Source organism: Mustelus asterias, chromosome 28, assembly GCF_964213995.1.
Source record: "Mustelus asterias chromosome 28, sMusAst1.hap1.1, whole genome shotgun sequence".
Lineage (NCBI taxonomy): Eukaryota > Metazoa > Chordata > Chondrichthyes > Carcharhiniformes > Triakidae > Mustelus > Mustelus asterias.
The window spans coordinates 12711353-12729751 of NC_135828.1; the positions used below are offsets into that span (position 1 = coordinate 12711353).

General features: G+C 45.1%; 1 protein-coding gene across 1 annotated transcript; it reads right to left on the reverse strand.

The window, feature by feature from the left end:
* Positions 1–595: 595 nt before the first annotated feature.
* On the reverse strand, positions 596–15556 carry rgra (retinal G protein coupled receptor a). Its single transcript, XM_078199520.1, has 7 exons — positions 15478–15556; positions 14616–14772; positions 13853–13974; positions 10929–11082; positions 4451–4568; positions 1509–1622; positions 596–739 (listed from the first exon to the last, which is right to left on the reverse strand). The coding sequence occupies exons 1-7, from the start codon at positions 15554–15556 to the stop codon at positions 596–598; spliced, it is 888 nt and encodes a 295-aa protein (XP_078055646.1).
* Positions 15557–18399: the final 2843 nt, after the last annotated feature.

Below are 18399 nucleotides of genomic sequence, written 5' to 3' on the forward strand. Positions count from 1 at the left end.
GGAGAGAATGTAGAGAAGGTTCACCAGGTTGATACCGGCGATGAGGGGTGTAGCTTATGAGGAGAGATTGAACAGATTGGGTCTGTACTCGTTGGAGTTTAGAAGGCTGAGGGGTGATCTTATAGAGACATATAAGATAATGAAGGAGCTGGATAGGGTAGAGGTAGAGAGATTCTTTCCACTTAGAAGGGAAACCAGAACTAGAGGGCACAGCCTCAAAATAAGTGGGCACCGGTTCAGAACAGAGTTGAAGGGGAACTTCTTCTCTCAGAGGGTAGTGAATCTCTGGAATTCTCTGCCCATTGAAGTGGTGGAGGCTACCGCGTTGAATATGTTTAAATCACGGGTAGATAGTTTTCTGATCGATAAGGGAATTAAGGGATATGGGGAGCAGGCGGGTAAGTGGAACTGATTCGCTTCAGATCAGCCATGATCTTGTTGAAGGGCGGGGCAGGCTCGAGGGGCTAGATGGCCTACTCCTGCTCCTATTTCTTATGTTCTTATCTTCTTACGATATACAGATTGGGTCGATAACTTCTCTTTGCACGTGAGTTCATGTTCCAACAATTGTTCTGTCAACGGTTGTGTTATTTATTTATTTAACTTTTCCATCCATTTCAATGGGTTCCATTTTCTGTCCCGTTAGGAATGACCAGATTCCTCCTCTGTAGTTTGGGTTCCCCAGAGCATAGACGAAGGCATTGGCCATGGGGGATGTCTTTGCAAGGATGGCAGGAAGCTGGCAAAACAAGGGTAAACAGAAAGTCATGATATGGAGATGCCGGCGTTGGACTGGGGTGGGCACAGTAAGAAGTCTCACAACGTCAGGTTAGAGTCCAACAGGTTTATTTAGAATCACGAGCTTTCGGAGCGCTGCTCCTTCATCAGGTGAGTGGCCCGTGCGTGCACTCACCTGATGAACGAGCAGCGCTCCAAAAGCTCGTGATTCCAAATAAATATATTGGACTTTAACCTGGTGCTGTGAGACTTCTTACGGAGTATTATAGTGACATTCACTTTGAAAGTCCATTAAACTGAGTAATAGAAGCAGCAAATATCTAGAGACCCCACGTGAATCGACAGTCGCATATCCACACCTCCCTCCAAAACGAAACTAATGCATTTTCCAAATATAAAAACAGAGAATGTTCTGTAGGAGGGTCATTGGGACTCAAAACATTAACTCTGCTTCTCTCTCCACAGATGCTGCCAGGCCTGCTGAGTTTAAACAGCATTTTCTGTTTTATTTCAGATTTCCAGCATCCGCAGTATTTTGCTTTTATTTGAGCATTTTCCAAATTTCTTGTCAATTTTACCGCATCTCTGAACAAGTGGCTAACATCTCGTTCTGTTTGTCTGTAATCAGTACAATTGCAAAATGGACTGAAAATCAGACAAATTGTTCTGGTTCATTCTGAACTAAGTTAGTTCCATCTGTGTAATGTGAGCCCCACTCCACACCTCGTACGCGTACCCTTCTAAATAGGACACCAGCCCCTCTGACTTACCATTCTGAGTTTTGGAGATAGGACGGTAACATTTTCAACGACCGCATACATGCACAACACACTGTAAGGTCCCCAGCAAATGATTAGGGTTTTAAAAGGCAGTCCAGTATTAAACTGAATGGAAAGAAAATAAACGGAATTAGAATGGTTCAAGTCATGCAATGGTTATATCACCATAAAGCTAAACCACCAGGTCCCACCGGAATTTCTCTCTACTCTGTGTCTATGATATTCCCCAAACTCCCGGCGCCTCTGCCACTTTATTTATCAGAGATATACCAACCCAAGCCTGCATAAATCCCTACCCTATCCTTGGTTTCATTGCTTTAGTTTGCTGGCGTTTTATCCTTTACCTAACCTTTAAGTGTATTGATTCCTCACTGGATTATGGGTCTACGTTAGTTCCTCTCTAAATGCATTCATAATCCGGCCATACAGGTTGAAATTCTGTAATTCCTTCCAACACATGCCGTTGGCAGATGGTAAGAGCGGGAAAGATTCCTGGCAAGCCACGTGATGGAAAAGATGTTGGACTCTCCACCATCATTATCCATAGCTGCAGATTAATTACAACACGCAGGTAAAAGTGTTTGTTTCCACGGCAACTCGGACTTCCTGAGTGATCTGTAACCCACCACCAGACCACTGGTGTCCTTAGCCATTTCCGAACAGCAGACCCAAGAGGAATACTTAGGGAAACATCAAATTGTCAAAATCACGCTGGGATCAAAGACAATATGCCAAGTTTCAAAAACTTCAACTATCCCTGTTTCACCAATTTAACATCAGCCTCAGGACTTTAGGGTGTTTTGAAATCTAATGGGATCCCATTTTACTAAATGTGTTACTCAGATTGCTTAATGGGATATAAAAGTTTCTGATACATGAATAAGCAGGGATAGAGGGATACGGACCATGTAGAGACAAAATGTCTTTAGTTTAGAAAGGCAGCATGTGTCAGTGCAGGCTTGGTGGGCCAAAGGGCCTGTTCCTCCTGTTCCTGTGCTGCACTGTTCTTTATTCTTGATGATAGGACATGGCATCTCTCCCAATAACTGTAGCAAACATTGTTAGACTCGCTTCTATTTGAGTCAGTCTCTCTTTGTCACTGTATAAATGGTAATCAAAACAGTCTTTTCCTGTCTTTCTTCAGTCTCTTAACTTCTCTTTGTTTGAGGAGATTCTTTTTGTTTTCACCATCCCTGTTCTGTAAATATTTTTTCATCTACCAGATGTAGAGAGGGAACTTTCAAGACTACACACTCAAGGCCTGTCAAGGCAGAGTAAGGTTGTATTAGCTTGCTACAGGCAGAAGTTCCAGTTGTTTAACTGTACAGTTTTCTGAGATTAGGGAGGGTGAGAGGGGAGCCAGCTAGCTTCGATAGAACTCATGTGCAAGGTGGTCTCAGTTAGAGGATGGGGTGGCACAGTGGTCAGCACTGCTGCCTCACAGTGCCAGGGACCCGGGTTCGATTCCTGGCTTGAGTCACGGCCTGTGTGGAGTTTGCACATTCTCCTCACGTTTCCTCCAGGTGCTCTGGTTTCCTCCCACAGTCTGAAAGATGTGCTGGTTAGGGTGCATTCGCCATGCTAAATTCTCCCTCAGTGTACCCGAACAGGCACTGGAGTCTGGTGACTAGGGGATTTTCACGGTAACTTACTTGCAGTGTTAATGTAAGACTTACTTATGACTAATAAATGAACTTTATGCTTTAGATCCTAGTGAGACAGGTAACCCTCCTCAGAAGGGACTCCTCAACATGAGACTCAAGCAACTAAGACGTGTTTGAAGGGGGAAAGGAGTTGGACTCAGTCACACAGCTCATAAAGAGAGGGCCATAAAAGTTCTGGAACATTCCCATTCAGAGACATGGGGAGTGAAATCCAACAGGTGTGCAAAATGGACAAAAGCAAATGAACATTCTTTTGCCCAATTTCCTTTTCCATTTAAGTCGACCTGAAAGACACTGAGCCGTTCGATTGAGTGATTATCTAATACTGTCAGGCTGACAGGAATTTAACCCCAATTCACCAACTGTAACAATGTCAGACTCTGATCAGTGCAATAATTAACATTCAGCTTCTGTGAATGCTAATTTACAGTGATACACTGACGTACTGTTTCAACCTTTCTCACTCATTCTGTTAAGTAACTCTCCCCCATTAATAGCTGGCTATTCAATTTCAATACATTGCCATTGTCTCTCTGGTCAGGATTTTCCAGCCTTTCCCACTGGCGGACTTTCCAGTCCCGCCGAAGGCAACGCCCCCCCCCCCCCCCCCCCACCCCACACGCCGCCCCACACTGTTGGGTTCCCCCGCGGCACAGCCAGCGAGCAACGGAAATGGTCACTGAGTTCGGTGGGACCAGAAGATTTCGCTGGCAGTCAATGGTGAGCAGCTTCGACCACCAGGAAACACATTGCGCTGGGTGGGGAGTCCTGGTCTCGGAGTGAAGCTCACCGTGTATTACCATCCTGATTCATTAACTAGACACCTATTGGGTCCCTTTTACACAAGAGGGTTTTGGAATGGCATGGTGGCACAGTGGTTAGCACTGCTGCCTCACAGCACCAGGAACCCGGGTTCAATTCTGGCCTTGGGTCACTGTCTGTGTGGACTTTGCACATTCTTCCCATGTCTGTGTGGGTTTCCTCCGGGTGCTCTGATTTCCTCCCACAGTCCAAAGAGTGGAATGGCCATGCTAAATTACCTGTTAGTGTCAGTGGACTAGCAGGGTAAATATGTGGGGTTAAGGGGATAGGACCTGCGTGGGAATGTTGTCGGTGCAGGCTCGATGGGCTGAATGGCCTCCTTCTGCACTGTAAGCATTCTACGAACGCATAAAATCATTTTGAATCTGAAAGTGTGTTGCCATGACAGTGAAATGATCAAAGGATTTTCTACTGTGCTCTTAACAAGATAATGCAACTTCCTTTTACCTTGGCTTGCCCAGTTTTCTTGAATTTACTTGCACAGGACTGGTAAGAGGTAATTAAGATGAAAAGTGGAAGGGCAAATTCAAAAATTGCCACCGGAATGAAGAATGAGACAAATTTCCTGGGAAAATAAAATCAAGGAACAAGCAATATTATACATCAGAATCTGATTCATGCTTTATAGAGTTGAACCACTGTGCCACTGTCCCAGGGTGGCACGGTGGCACAGTGATTACCACTACTGCCTCACACGTGGCACAAAGCTTCGGTAAAAGAAGGCTTTTATTAACTAACAATGGAACTAACAGAACTTCAACACACTATCCCAGACTGAAGAGGTCCCGCCCGAGCAGGGGATCTTATACCTCTCCCAGGAGGCGGAGCCCGACTGGGATGTGCCACAACAGTAACAACCACAGGTGTATCAATCCCACCCTAGCCCAACAACAACATTAGAACAATCCCACAGTGGGAACCAACGATGGTTCACCACATAGAGTTTGCACGTTCTCCCTGTGTCTGTGTGGGTTTCCTCCGGGTGTTCTGATTTCCTCCCACAGTCCAAAGATGTGCGGGTTAGATGGATAGGCCATGCTAAATTGACCCTAGTGTTAGGGGGATTAGCAGGGTAAATATGTGGAGTTATGGGGCTAGGGTGGGATTGTGGTCGATGCAGATTCGATGGGCCAAATAGCCTCCTTCTGCACTGTAGGGACTCTATGAATGAATAGTTTTGTTATATCTGCAGTTTGTATTATTCAGGCAAAAAACAGAAAATGCTGAATAAACTCAGCAGGTCTGACAACATCTGTGGAGAGAGAGGAACAGAACAAATGGTTCGAGTCCATATGAATATTCTACAGAACTAAAGAGGGATAGAAATGTGATGAATTATACAGTTGGAGAGGGAGGCGGGGCAGGATAGAAGATCAGGATTAGGTCGGAACTAAGGAGAGGTTGGCAAAGGTGTCATGGACACAAGACGAAGGGAGTGTTAATAGTAGCATTAAGGGGTCTGAAGGAGCGCTAATAGTGGCCTAAAGTTGCACTTATAGTGGGCTAAAGCTAAGACAGCAGAATGTGTTAACAGTGAACAAGGGTCAGTGCTCACCGAAAACTAATTAAAATAACAAAAGGTGATGACCTTCTGGGTGCGGGATGGGGTTATATTGGGGCAAGCCGAGGAAAACAAAAAACAACATTTTTATTTCAATTTCCAGCATCCACAGTATTTTGCTTTTATGTTTATTATTCAGGCAACAGTTAACACAAAATATTGCGGATGCTAGAATCTGAAGCAAAAACAGAAAAATGCTGGAAAACCCCAGCAGGTCTGACAGCATCTGTGGAGAGAGAATAGAGCCAACGTTTTGAATCTGGATGATCCTTCGTCAGAGCAATGGACTTGGCTGTGAACTTTGAGCTTTAACCTGGTGTGGGCAATGTGACTTCAGGAACTGTTCTCAAGGCCACAATGGGGGCATCTGCTGGGGGGTTGGTGCTCAGAAAGAACAGGAGACTCTCTCCTTATTTAAACCGGATGTTTCCAAAGGTACCTCATAACCGGGAGTTTAGCATGAGTGTTTCTAATCCCCATGGCAGTAAATTGATAACGCAGACCAGGAATCAGGCTTGACCTGGAATGGTAATCTCATGCTGGTTCAGTTTGATGCTGCATGGGCTCCAAATCCAACATGGCGTCAAACCTGGTTGATTGTGTTCTCCTGGAGACTGTTGGACATCCCCCCCAGCCACCCTGATGCTTGGTCAACCTACCCTTCCTTTGAGAACAGTGATTCTCCTCATGCTGTTCAAAGGATCTAAATTTGTAACTCCTCCAAGAGTTCTCTTCCACTCTACTATAACTTGCTTTAATAAGTAGAAAGAGAGATTCTCAGGAGCTTCACAGATGGAAAATGGTAGTCAAGCCAGCGAAGAAAAGGTTAGATGAACAACACTTCTACTTTCTCAGGAGACTAAGGAAATTTGGCATGTCAGCTACGACTCTCACCAACTTTTACAGATGCACCATAGAAAGCATTCTATTCTGTTCTAATGACAATGGGGTGATCAAACATTGCAAAACTCTAAACATTCACAATATCCAATTACACCAATGGGTTAACGGAGCCTGCATTATTAGGATGCTACCGGGACTTGATGGTTTGAGTTATAAGGAGAGGCTGGATAGATTGGGACTTTTTTCTCTGGAGCGTAGGAGGCTGAGGGATAATCTTAATAATGAGGGGTACAGATCAGTGAGATAGTCAATATCTTTTCCCAAAGGTAGGGGAGTCTAAAACTAGAGGGCATAGGTTTAAGTGAGAGGGGAGAGATACAAAAGTGTCCAGAGGGGCAATTTTTTCACACAGAGGGTGGTGAGTGTCTGGAACAAGCTGCCAGAGGTAGTAGTAGAGGCGGGTACAATGTTGTCTTTTAAAAAGCATTTATATAGTTACATGGGTAAGATGGGTACAGAGGGATATGGGCCAAATGCAGGCAATTGGGATTAGCTTAGGGGTTTAAAAAAAAAGGGCGGTATGGACAAGTTGGGCCAAAGGGCCTGTTTCCATGCTGTAAACGTCTATGACTCTATAACTCATTCAGAGAACTTCACAGAACTACACATCATAATGGCATCAACATTATAATAAAGTAATTGCACTGAGGGCATCCCAAAGCAGGTGACATATTGAGGTTATGAGAACAGGTTAGCAGGCACCAGCAGCTATTCAAAGGCCGCTGGCTACATTTAACGCCATGCTTTCTTTTGGATTATTTGGGGAAAAGAAAGCTGAATTTAGTGCAGACATTGGAAACCATCATTCAGGATGTCCCACAATGGCACAGTGGTTAACATGGCTGCTTCACAGCGCCAGGTACCTGGGTTCGATTCTGGCCTTGGGTGACTGTCTGTATGGAGTTTGCAGGTTTTCTGCGTGGGTTTCCTCCGGGTGCTCAGTTTTCCTCCCACACTCCAAAGATGTGCAGGTTAGGTGGATCGGCCATGCTAAATTGCTCCTTATTATCCTGGGATGTATAGGTAGGGATTAGCGGGGTAAATGTGTAGGGTTATGGAGATAGGGCTTGGGTAAAATGTTCCATTGGAGAATCACTGCAGATTCAAAGTTAAAGTTTATTTATTAGTCACAGGTAGGCTCACATTTACACTGCAATGAAGTTACTGTGAAAATCCCCTCGTCGCCACACTCCGGCGCCTGTTCGGGTACACTGAGGGAGAATTTAGCAGGACCAATGATGCCTAACCAGCACGTCTTTCGGACTGTGAGAGGAAACCAGAGCACCCGGAGGAAACCCATACAGTCACGGGGAGAACGTGCAAACTCTGCACAGACAGTGATCCAAGCCAGGAATCGAACCCGGGTCCCTGGCACTGTAATGCTAACTACTCGATGGGCATAATGGCCTTCTTCTGCACTGTAGGGATTCTACAATATTAAAGTATATTCTATGATATGATGTGGAGATGCCGGCATTGGACTGAGGTGGGCACAGTAAGAAGTCTCACATTCCAACCATTCTTCACATTCCAATCTGTAATTAGCTTGCAATTGTGTCATTGCCTATATATGCCGTGTTTGTGAACCTATCTCCACTCACCTGATGAAGGAGCAGTGCTCCGAAAGCTCGTGATTCCAAATAAACCTGTTGGACTTTAATCTGGTGTTGTGAGACTTATTACTATTCTATGATAGGTAGGAATACTGCCTGTCCTGAGAAAAAGACCACCAACGAACCTAAGTTGTCCAAACATTGTCTCTCTTTAAGCACCTATTTCAAATTTCTGAGCATCTGGAAGCTTATGGGATTTTCCTAAAAGTTACGTTTGTGAAATTTGATAACCATAATGAATCTTGTACTTTCTGTGTAGCGTTTCTCAGTGCAATACACATCATCATCACAAGGTGGCATCTGGTGTTTGAAGTGCTGCTGTACTTCAGGCATTTGTAATTGCATTAATAGTCCAGTAGGTTGTGCTGATGGGAGACTAAAGCCACTTCTCAGAGAAACAAGTCAGCTGGTATACTGGGGGGGTGGGGTTGGGGGGGGGGCGGTGCGGTGATTATAGTGGTCTTAATGATTTCAGTTTCAGAGTACCACACTACCAAGGGTATGCTATACAGTTAAGTTACTAGACTAGCAATCCAGAGCAAAATATGGTGTGTAGATGCTGGAAATCCAAACAGAAAATGACCTGAAATGTTATTTCTAGAATTTTCTGTTGTTATTCATAGAATCCCTACAGTGCAGAAGGAGGCCGTTCGGCCCATCGAGTCTACACCGACCACAATCCCACCCAGGCACTGTAACCCCCACATGTTTACCCCACTAATCTCTCTGACACTAGGGTCAATTTAGCACGGCCAATCAGCCTAACCCGCACATCTTTGGGAGGAAACCGGAGCACCGGAGGAAACCCATGCAGGCACGGGGAGAACGTGCAAACTCCACGTAGACAGTGACCCGAGGCTGGAAATTGAACCCAGGTCCCTGGTGCTGTGAGGCAGTAGTGCTAACTGCTGAGAGCACATTTCCACTCCATCTGACGAAGGAGCAGTGCTCCGAAAGCCTATGGTATTTGCTACCAAATAAACCTGTTGGACTTTAACCTGGTGTTGTGAGACTTCTTACCGTGTTCACCCCAGTCCAACGCCGGCATCTCCACATCATGACCACCCCAGCAATGCAGAGGCCAGGATTAAATAATCCCAAGAAAATTAGTTAAATTTCGCCATGATCTTCTGAGACTTTGCTGTCACTTCAAAAAAAACTCGGAGTAAAAAGATAATGCTAGCAAAAACAGCCCTGAAACTGTTCCATCATTAAAAAGAAACAAACTAGTTTATTAATGTCCTTTAAGGATGAAATCCCAGGAGAAGATTTACCTCACGGGTTTTGAGAGCCGAACATTAGTGTCAAATGGGGGTCAGAAGCCCGTGGTGTGTGGGGAACAGTCACTCATCTGTGATTTGCCTCCAATTGGCCAATTAATGGCTAGAGGGTGGGCTTACCATCCAATTAAGGGTTTTTGCAAGTGTAGGGTCAATAGGAGGCACTGTAGGCTTCCTTTTCAGGTAAGGAAGATAGAGAGCACCTCATAGCAACATAGGAAATAGAAGCAAGAGTAGACCATTCAGCTCTTCGAGCCTGCTCCATCATTCATTTTGATCATGGCTAATCATCAAATTCAACACCATGATCCCATCTTCCCCCCCGCTCCGTGTCCCTTGATCCCTTTAGCCCCAAGAGCTATATCTAATTTCTTCTTGAAATCACACGACGCTTTGGTCTCAAGGTGGACTTACCTGCTTTGTTAACTTTAAAATTAAAAATCCCCTTCAGCAGCCAGGATGCCATTATGTAGGGGCAGCCCTTTCACGGGGCAGCCAGCGGCAGCAGTCAGGCAGGCAGGCGGGGAGGGGAGGGGCCTCAATCCTGCCTGGAGCCCTGGAATAAAGGGCTGTCGCGGGGACGACACCTCTACCCAGCTGACCTGCTCCCCGACGCCTCTGGGGAACCTGGAGACTGACTGGGAGATCCTAGTCTGCCTTTGACCATCAGCCTTAAAGAGCCTTTCTCAAGAGACCTAACTGGCTACCTCCCACTTATGGGTGGTTAACCCTACCATTCCCCACCCTGCATCCAGATAAATGGCTCTTAGGCAAGAATGGTGCCAGCTGGTGGCATGAAATCTGTACCTGCCCACTTCCATGCTTCCTCCCATAAACTCCAAAAAGTCTAATCCCTCGTCTTCTTATCTGATGTGGCTTCTGGAGTTGATTCCGGAGTTGAGAGGGTTGGCTTATGAGGAGAGACTGAGTAGACTGGGGTTATACTCATTGGAATTCAGAAGAATGAGGGGAGATCTTATAGAAACATATAAAATTATGAAGGGAGTAGATAAGATAGAAGAAAGGAAGTTGTTTCCACTGGTAGATGAAACTAGAACTAGGGGGCATGGCCTCAAAATAAGGGGAAGCAGATTTAGGACTGAGTTGAGGAGGAACTTCTTCACACAAAGGGTTGTGAATCTGTGGAATTCCCTTCCCAGTGAAGCAATTGAGGCTACCTCATTGAATGTTTTTAAGGCAAGGATAGATAAATTTTTGAACAGTGAAGGAATTAAGGGTTATGGTGAGCAGGCGGGTAAGTGGAGTTGAATCTACGAATAGATCAACCATGATCTTATTGAATGGCGGAGCAGGCTCGAGGGGCCAGTTGGCCTACTCCTGCTCCTAGTTCTTATGTTCATTGTGACTCCCATTCCGTGCCATGTGGTTGATTCTTACCTGCTCCCCGAAGTTGTGTAGCAAACCCAATTCTACCAAGCTACTACACAGAAGGCAGCTCACCACAACCTTCTTAGGGCAGCTAGGGTTTACCAATAAATGCTGGCCTTGCCAGCCAGGCCCACACATCCTGAGAATGAATTGCATTTTTGAAAAATTCACATACGCACCTGTCACCTTTGGAGTAATCCAAAGTGCAGCAAGTTCTCAATGGTTCGTAGTCATATTCACCCCATCCCAATAGTGGCATCCCGGCCCAGAATGCAGCAAACCCCCAGATAATTGCTAGAACAACTGCAATGCTCCTCCATTGCAGTCTTGACCCTGTAATATAGGTTTAATACATGGATGTCAATGTGCAGATCAATGGTCCATTGCCTTCAATGAGAGAACATTTAAATTAAACCAACTCATACCATTGAGATTGCCAATTAGAATTTTAGTGATTAATTTACAAAATATGTCAGCGTTTAATATCAAAGCTTGCTCAATTATCAGGCCATGGGCCAACAATGGTTATGTGATGATACTGTGCCTTTAAGGAATGTATTTATCATGTTTTTTTGTGCAGGGTCTGTTGTAGCAGTTTTTATTTTATTATCAGGGCCGTTCTGTACATAAGCGGCATCTTCTATTGCTTCTGGGACAGCATTAGTGATCTTAATTGCTACCTTGTTCACCTGGACTGATGCTGTTCTGTTGTTACTGTGTGTTTTCCCCTGGGATATTGCAGAGTAGGGTGATTAGGCTGATTGATAGGTAAGGTCACATAACTGGGTAGAGCTAGGCTTTCACAAAAAATTCAAGGCAGTCTGCTTTTGGGATCTTTAGAGAGAAATCGCTTTCTCTGTATCTCTCACTCCATCTGAGGTCTGGAGACTGGAATCTAGAAATAAATCTCTTTCTCTGAGCTTCTATGCTCTGGGGGTGGAGCTTTCTCTGGAAACAGATGCAGGAGAATTAGAAGCCAGGTGTCTGTCCAGATCATTCTCCAGAAGTGTCAAAAGGCTGGAAATCTGGCTTCTTGTAAGCATATTTGTTGTTTGTTCCAACAGTTCCAAAGAAGGGATTTACATCTAGGGGGATACTGCTGAATTGGAATAACAGAGATAGCTAGCTGTTAAGAATTATATTTTGTCATGTTTAAGTCTTTTATTTGATAAAAGTTATGCTAATTCTTTTTGGTATATAGTTTGATAAAAGCTCCCTCGTGGGTCACTTGAATCATACCTGGAGTGAAGCACCTTATGCCCACCCTAATGCCAAAATCAAATGTAAAAGTTGGGGTCCAGGCAAACCTCATAAAATACCTTGGAGTTTCTGATCTGGACTTTAACAGTCATAATTACGACACATTAAAGATAAAGTATCAACAAAGAACACAGAAAATTACAGCACAGGAACAGGTCCTTCGGCCCTCCAAGCCTGCACCAACCGTGCTGCCCGACTTAACTAAAAACCCCTACCCTTCCGGGGACCATATCCCTCTATTCCCATCTCATTCATGTACTTGTCAAGACGCCCCTTAAAAGTCACTATCGTATCTGCTTCCACCATCTCTCCCGGCAGCAGGTTCCAGGTATCCACTTGCCTCGTACATCTCCTTTAAACCTTGCCCCTCGCACCTTAAACCTATGCCCCCTAGTAATTGACTCTTCCACCATGGGAAAAAGCTTCTGACTATCCACTCTGTCCATGCCCCTCATAATCTTGTAGATTTCTATCAGGTCACCCGTCAACCTCCATCATTCCAGTGAGAACAAACCAAGTTTCTCCAACTTCTCCTCATAGCCAATGCCGTCCATGCATGGCAACATCCTGGTAAATCTTTTCTGTACCCTCTCCAAAGCCTCCACATCCTTCTGGTAGTGTGGCGACCAGAATTGAACACTATATTTCAAGTGCGGCCTAACTAAGGTTCTATAAAGCTGCAACATGGCTTGCCAATTTTCAAACTCAATGCCCTGGCCGATGAAGGCAAGCATGCCGTATGCCTTCTTAACTACCTTCTCCACCTGCGTTGCCATTTTCAGTGACCTGTGTACCTGTACACCCAGATCCCTCTGCCTATCAATACTCTTAAGGGTTTTGCCATTTACTGTATATTTCCTATCTGTATTAGACCTCCCAAAATGATATCAATGGCTCAGTGATTTTAATCACCCATTCAGCGAATGATATACCAACATGGGCCAAAGTTTGATCCATGATAGATTAGGCTAGGGGAATTTAACCCCTTTTTCTAGCAAAAGTGCACATATGGACCATTTTGGGGTTGCCCCCATGCCTTGCCTATAATTAAGCTGCTTGTGACGGCTGTACAGCTATGGTTCACTGGGGAATGGCGGCCACACTGTGAGCTAGGGAATTATAGTCCTCATCCTCGGGTTCGAGGAGGAGAATGGTAGCAATTTAAAAATGAAATCAGCTTTAGTGCTCAGCTGAGTCCAAGAAAGGGATTATTTTCCACAGCTCCTTACATAACAGAACAGCGTTCCAACTGTCAGAAATCACATTGCTTGCAATGTTTTGTCAAGGGAGAAACTGAAATAAGTAGAAGCTCCAACTTCTTGGCAAAAATAAACCAACTGATTACGTGAACAAAGATCAATTTAAAAACGTACTAAGGCCAGTCTTTCACTAATCCTTAATTTGCTTGCAAAGGCTGAATTCTAATGAGACTCGGAGACTGCCTCTTTGAAGATGATCTGGACACAACATCAACAGGCTTCAAGTGGATTTGGAATTCTTTGTTCTGCCTTCACATTTTTGTTCACATCTCTGACATTCGGATAAACAAACTTGCGTGTTCCCCAGGGGTTTCAGTGTGGCACATCAGGCAAGCCGTCGCCTGCAAATATTTTAACAATGTTTTCCTTGCAATTTAAGGCAATTTCTTAATCTAGAGCTCCTGGCAAAACACAATGCCCATTTCTTTTTTGTAAGTCTCAAATTTCCTGAACTTCTCCCCCTCAGATTTATTTAGGAAAACGCAAACTGAGAATAAGATAGAATCAAACATGCACAGATGCTTTGCCAACTAGCAATTTAATCTGCGTTAATTGCGTCAAAGAATTAGTTTGAAATGACTTACTGCTGCAGCTTAGGTGGTACCTGTCCCAGGCAATGGCTGCACATGCATTAATGCTAGCCAGGGATGCTAGAAATCCTTGGAAACCATGGGTCTGGCAACCTTCAGTTCCATAAGGCCAGTACCTAGGAGGGAGGCAGGCAAGAGATGTATAAAGGTGTCTATGGGAGACCAAAATTAAATATCCTAAAAATGCAATGGCCATTAATAAAGCAGCACAGTGGTTAGCACTGCTGTCTCACAGCGCCAGGGACCAGGGTTCGATTCCTGGCTTGGGTCACTGTCTGTGCGGAGTCTGCATGTTCTCCATGTGTCTGCGTGGGTTTCCTCCAGGTGCTCTGGTTTCCTCCCACGGTCCGAAAGACGTGGGGGTTAGGTGCATTGGCCGTGCTAAAACGGAGTGTGGCGACTAGGGGATTTTCACAGTAACATCATTGCAGTGTTAATCTAAGCCGACTTGTGACACTAATTAAAATAAACATTATAACCTTTCAATTCAGAGGAAACGTCTTTATCCAGGGAATGGATATAATGTGGAGCATGCTACCAATAACATAGATGCATTTAAGAGGACACGGGAAGGGGAAAGGAATAGAACATTCTGTGGAGTGGTTGGGATGAAGTACAGTGGGAGTGGTTGGGATGAAGTACAGTGGGAGAGGCTGGTGTGGAATAACACTGGTACAGCCCAGGGACCTATTTCTGTGATGTACACTCTACAGAATCCCCCCCAAACCAAACTGAATGATTGATTTTGCACAGCTACCTCAGAAAGCTTGAGAAAGCAGCTACAAATGCATTCAGGCAGATCCCAGAGTCAGACACAGCCAAGCTGGCTACTAGGAGATTACTCGGTGTCCGGAGTTCTTTTATCTTGCAAAAGGACAAAATCGTTATGGCGTTCAGGAGCAGTCCAAGAAGAGCTGTGAGAGAGAGATCAGAGAAATCTGAGAATGAGTTCAAGTGGCAAAAACGCAAGTTCCTGTTATTCATTTGGATTGGGTCACTCAAATGTAACGCTGTTTTTTTTGGAAAAGCAGAATCTAATTCAGACAAAACCACGAGACAAGTGCATCTTTAAACTTAATTGAAACCTGAAGAACTTCTATCTACACATAACCATTTCGTAAAATACCCATCTATTCGGTAGTGGTGAAACAGATTGAAAAGTTTAGTTCATTGTCAAACTAGCTCTTACACTTACAACGTAATCAAACAGAAAATTGATCCAAACCTTACAGCATTTCACCAAATGCACATTGTAGCTAAAATATACTTACCGCCAGGCATACACTTTCAAAATTCCCATTGGTGTCATGGGATTCTCTTGGCTGCACACAACTTGATGCTAAAACAAAACTTATGGAAGAGTAACAACCTTTCTCCTGCTAAACACGCAGTCACACATTAGACATACACAAATTCCACTGACTTCCATAACCCTACTTGTTCACATGTTCACATGAACATTAATACGCTAAGGCACATGGATATTCAGGCACATTGCACTGTCGCTGTTCATAAACAATGGCAGGAATTGAAGAGACAGAAGCAATTGGTCAAACGTACATTAACATATATCACTTTCACTGGCTTTTGTGAAACCAGGCAATCAGGAATAAACTTACCTTCCAGTAACAGAGCGTTCCCCAGTGCAAAAACCTCCAGCTCACTGAATCCCTCGATAAATGGTTTCTGAGCTACCATCCTCACACTCTGGGTCCGGCAAGAACCTGACTTATTCCCTAGAAGCACGGCTTAGCAAAAACACAGCCACTTCTGGAAAGGCATTAGCCTGGCACGGATACATGCCGGTTGTTTTTGTAAATTCTGGGAGAGAGGGGAGGGCGGAGGGAAGGTTTAGCAACCTTGAACAGTGTCTCATGACTGCGAGAGTACAGAAGCCTACTAAGTTGTTTGTGCAGACCTTGCAAGGCATTCATTAAATCACAACAAGGTCTTTGTGAAGGAGCCGTAATTCAGAGCTGTGTTGAGGACTGCAGTCAGCAGCTTACAGTCCCATTTAGGTACAACACTGCTTTTATTCCCAGACATTCTTTAGCAACAATCCTCTGATGTTTGCAAATAATCTTGCTTAATGACAAATATCAAAAGCATGTTTATCTAAAGGATACGCTTGAATGATTACTATCGCATCACTTGATTGAGATACAATTGGTTTTTCTCCTGTATATATTATCAACAGAGACATAGTCATAGAGTCATAGAGGTTTACAGCATGGAAACAGGCCCTTCGGCCCAACTTGTCCATGCCGCCCCTTTTTTTAACCACTATGCTAGTCCCAATTGCCCGCATTTGGCCCATATCCCTCTATACCCATCGTACCCATGTAACTTTCTAAATGCTTTTTAAAAGACAATTGTACCCACCTCTACTACTGCCCCTGGCAGCTTGTTCCAGACACTCACCACCTCTGTCTAAAAGAATTACCCCTCTGGACCCTTTTGTGTCTCTCCCCTCTCACCTTAACCCTATGCCCTCTAGTTTTAGTCTCCCCTACATTTGGGAAAAGATATTGACTATCTAGCTGATCTATCCCTCTCATTATTTTATAGGCCTCTATAAGATCACCCCTGCGTCTCCTACGCTCCAGAGAAAAAAGTCCCAGTCCATCCAGCCTCTCCTTATAATTCAAACTATCAAGTCCCAGTAGCATCCTAGTAAATCTTTTCTGCACGCATTCTTGTTTAATAATATCCTTTCTATAATAGGCTGACCAGAACTGTACACAGTATTTCAAGTGTGGCCTTACCAATGTCTTGTACAACTTCAACAAGACATCCCAACTCCTGTATTCAATGTTCTGACCTATGAAACCAAGTATGCTGAATGCCTTCTTCACCACTCTGTCCACCTGTGACTCCACTTTCAAGGAGCTATGAACATGTACCCCTAGATCTCTTTGTTCTGTAACTCTCCCCAACGCCCTACCATTAACTGAGTAAGTCATGCCCTGATTCAATCTACCAAAATGCATCACCTCGCATTTATCTAAATTAAACTCCATCCGCCATTCGTCAGCCCACTGGCCCAATTGTGATGAATGAACTGTTCTCAGCTGGGGTTTGTAGCAGTGAGCATTAAAACTGGCAGCTATACATTTGGCTGAGGGTATGGGGAAATAGACAGGGTTAATGCTTTTACCCCTCTTGCAAGAATAGATGTGCGGACTTCATGTGAGGACTGGATCAGCCTGTGTTGAGATTCTCCCCAAGTTCAATGAATTCCTGGTCACCCCATGGTCAACAGTCCAAAGATGTGTGGGTTAGGTTGATTGGCCATGCTAAATTGACCCAAGTGTCAGGGGGATTATCAGGGTAAATATGTGGGGTTACGGGAATAGGGCCTGCGTGGGATTGTGGTCAGTGAAGACTCAATGGGCTGAATGGCCTCCTTCTGCACTGTAGGGATTCTACTGCTCCTAATGTTTGCTGTCAAGATGATATGGAGAATGACCATTTAGCCAGTTACCTTGAGGGGACACCAGTCAGGACGAGTCGGTTGTTTCAAGGGAAATGGTAAATGGAGAAAAGAATGCCATCAAAAAACTGACATCGAGCTTAGGGCGGGATCTCGAGCCCATGTTTGCCGTCCCTGGGAATAGCGGCACGGACTCAAAATGCGGAGTGTTTGGAAAAGCGGGATTCTCGCCAGCAAGATCGCGTTTCCCGATTTGGAGCTAACCTTGCCAGTGGAGTGATGTGGGACATGCCGGGGAAGGGCGTGAACCTAATTTGAATGCATCTGCATCTCATTAGCAAGCACTCTGGTCAGATATTGAAACCGCACCAAATATTCAGCTGGTGCTGGTGTGACGTCACCTCGGGGCCATTTATAACAGCTCTATGTAAGCGTGAACCTGGGGCCGACACCTCCGAGGGGAGATATTGGACGTGAGTGCTCAGGCAGCCATTATTCCATGGGCAATCCAACACAAGGGGCACCAGGGAGAATGCTGGGGCCGCAGTCAAGTGCAGGCAAGCAGACATCACTCCTCTGCTCCTCCACACTGGGTTAGTGTTCGAACAGTAGCTGAGGGAGTGCCCTTCTTTGTAGGAGCTGCAAACTGAGTGGGAGGCAGCCACAACAGGGGGGCAGCACTGGGTGAGGCCATGAAATCCTGGGGTCCTGCTTTGGGAAGACCAGGTTGTAAGGGCAGAATGGGGGGTCTCAGTGATGGGGAGCTACTCTGCCTCATGAGGCATAAGGACCATCTCACTGGGGGGAGAGTGAATGAGTAAAGGGCCCTGGAGCTGGCTGGAGAGGATGAAGACTGTCCCTGCACAGAGGGCAAAGGAGGGGCAGCAGACCAAAGTGAGAACCCTGAAGAGATGCAGTCTTCAATCCTCCCTGCACTCATCCCCCATGATGCACCAGTGCCAGCTCCCTTGCAGGTCAAACAGTCCAGCAGCCAGCACCATCCACCTGCCCCGTGGAGACCACGGGACACCAAAGAAAAGGTGTAACATCTGTCAGCCACACCCTCCACCAGCGCAGATATTCACACCTTGCTGAGGTTAACAAGTAG

Excerpts from the sequence above, each read along its gene's own strand:
- rgra (XM_078199520.1), bottom strand. The coding sequence starts at position 15,556 with ATGGTAGCTCAGAAACCATTTATCGAGGGATTCAGTGAGCTGGAGGTT. Across the intron at positions 14,773-15,477 it reads GAACGCTCTGTTACTGGAAG|CTCTTCTTGGACTGCTCCTG; the intron begins GTAAGTTTATTC and ends TCTCTCTCACAG. Across the intron at positions 11,083-13,852 it reads GTACCACCTAAGCTGCAGCA|GGTCAAGACTGCAATGGAGG; the intron begins GTAAGTCATTTC and ends CCTATATTACAG.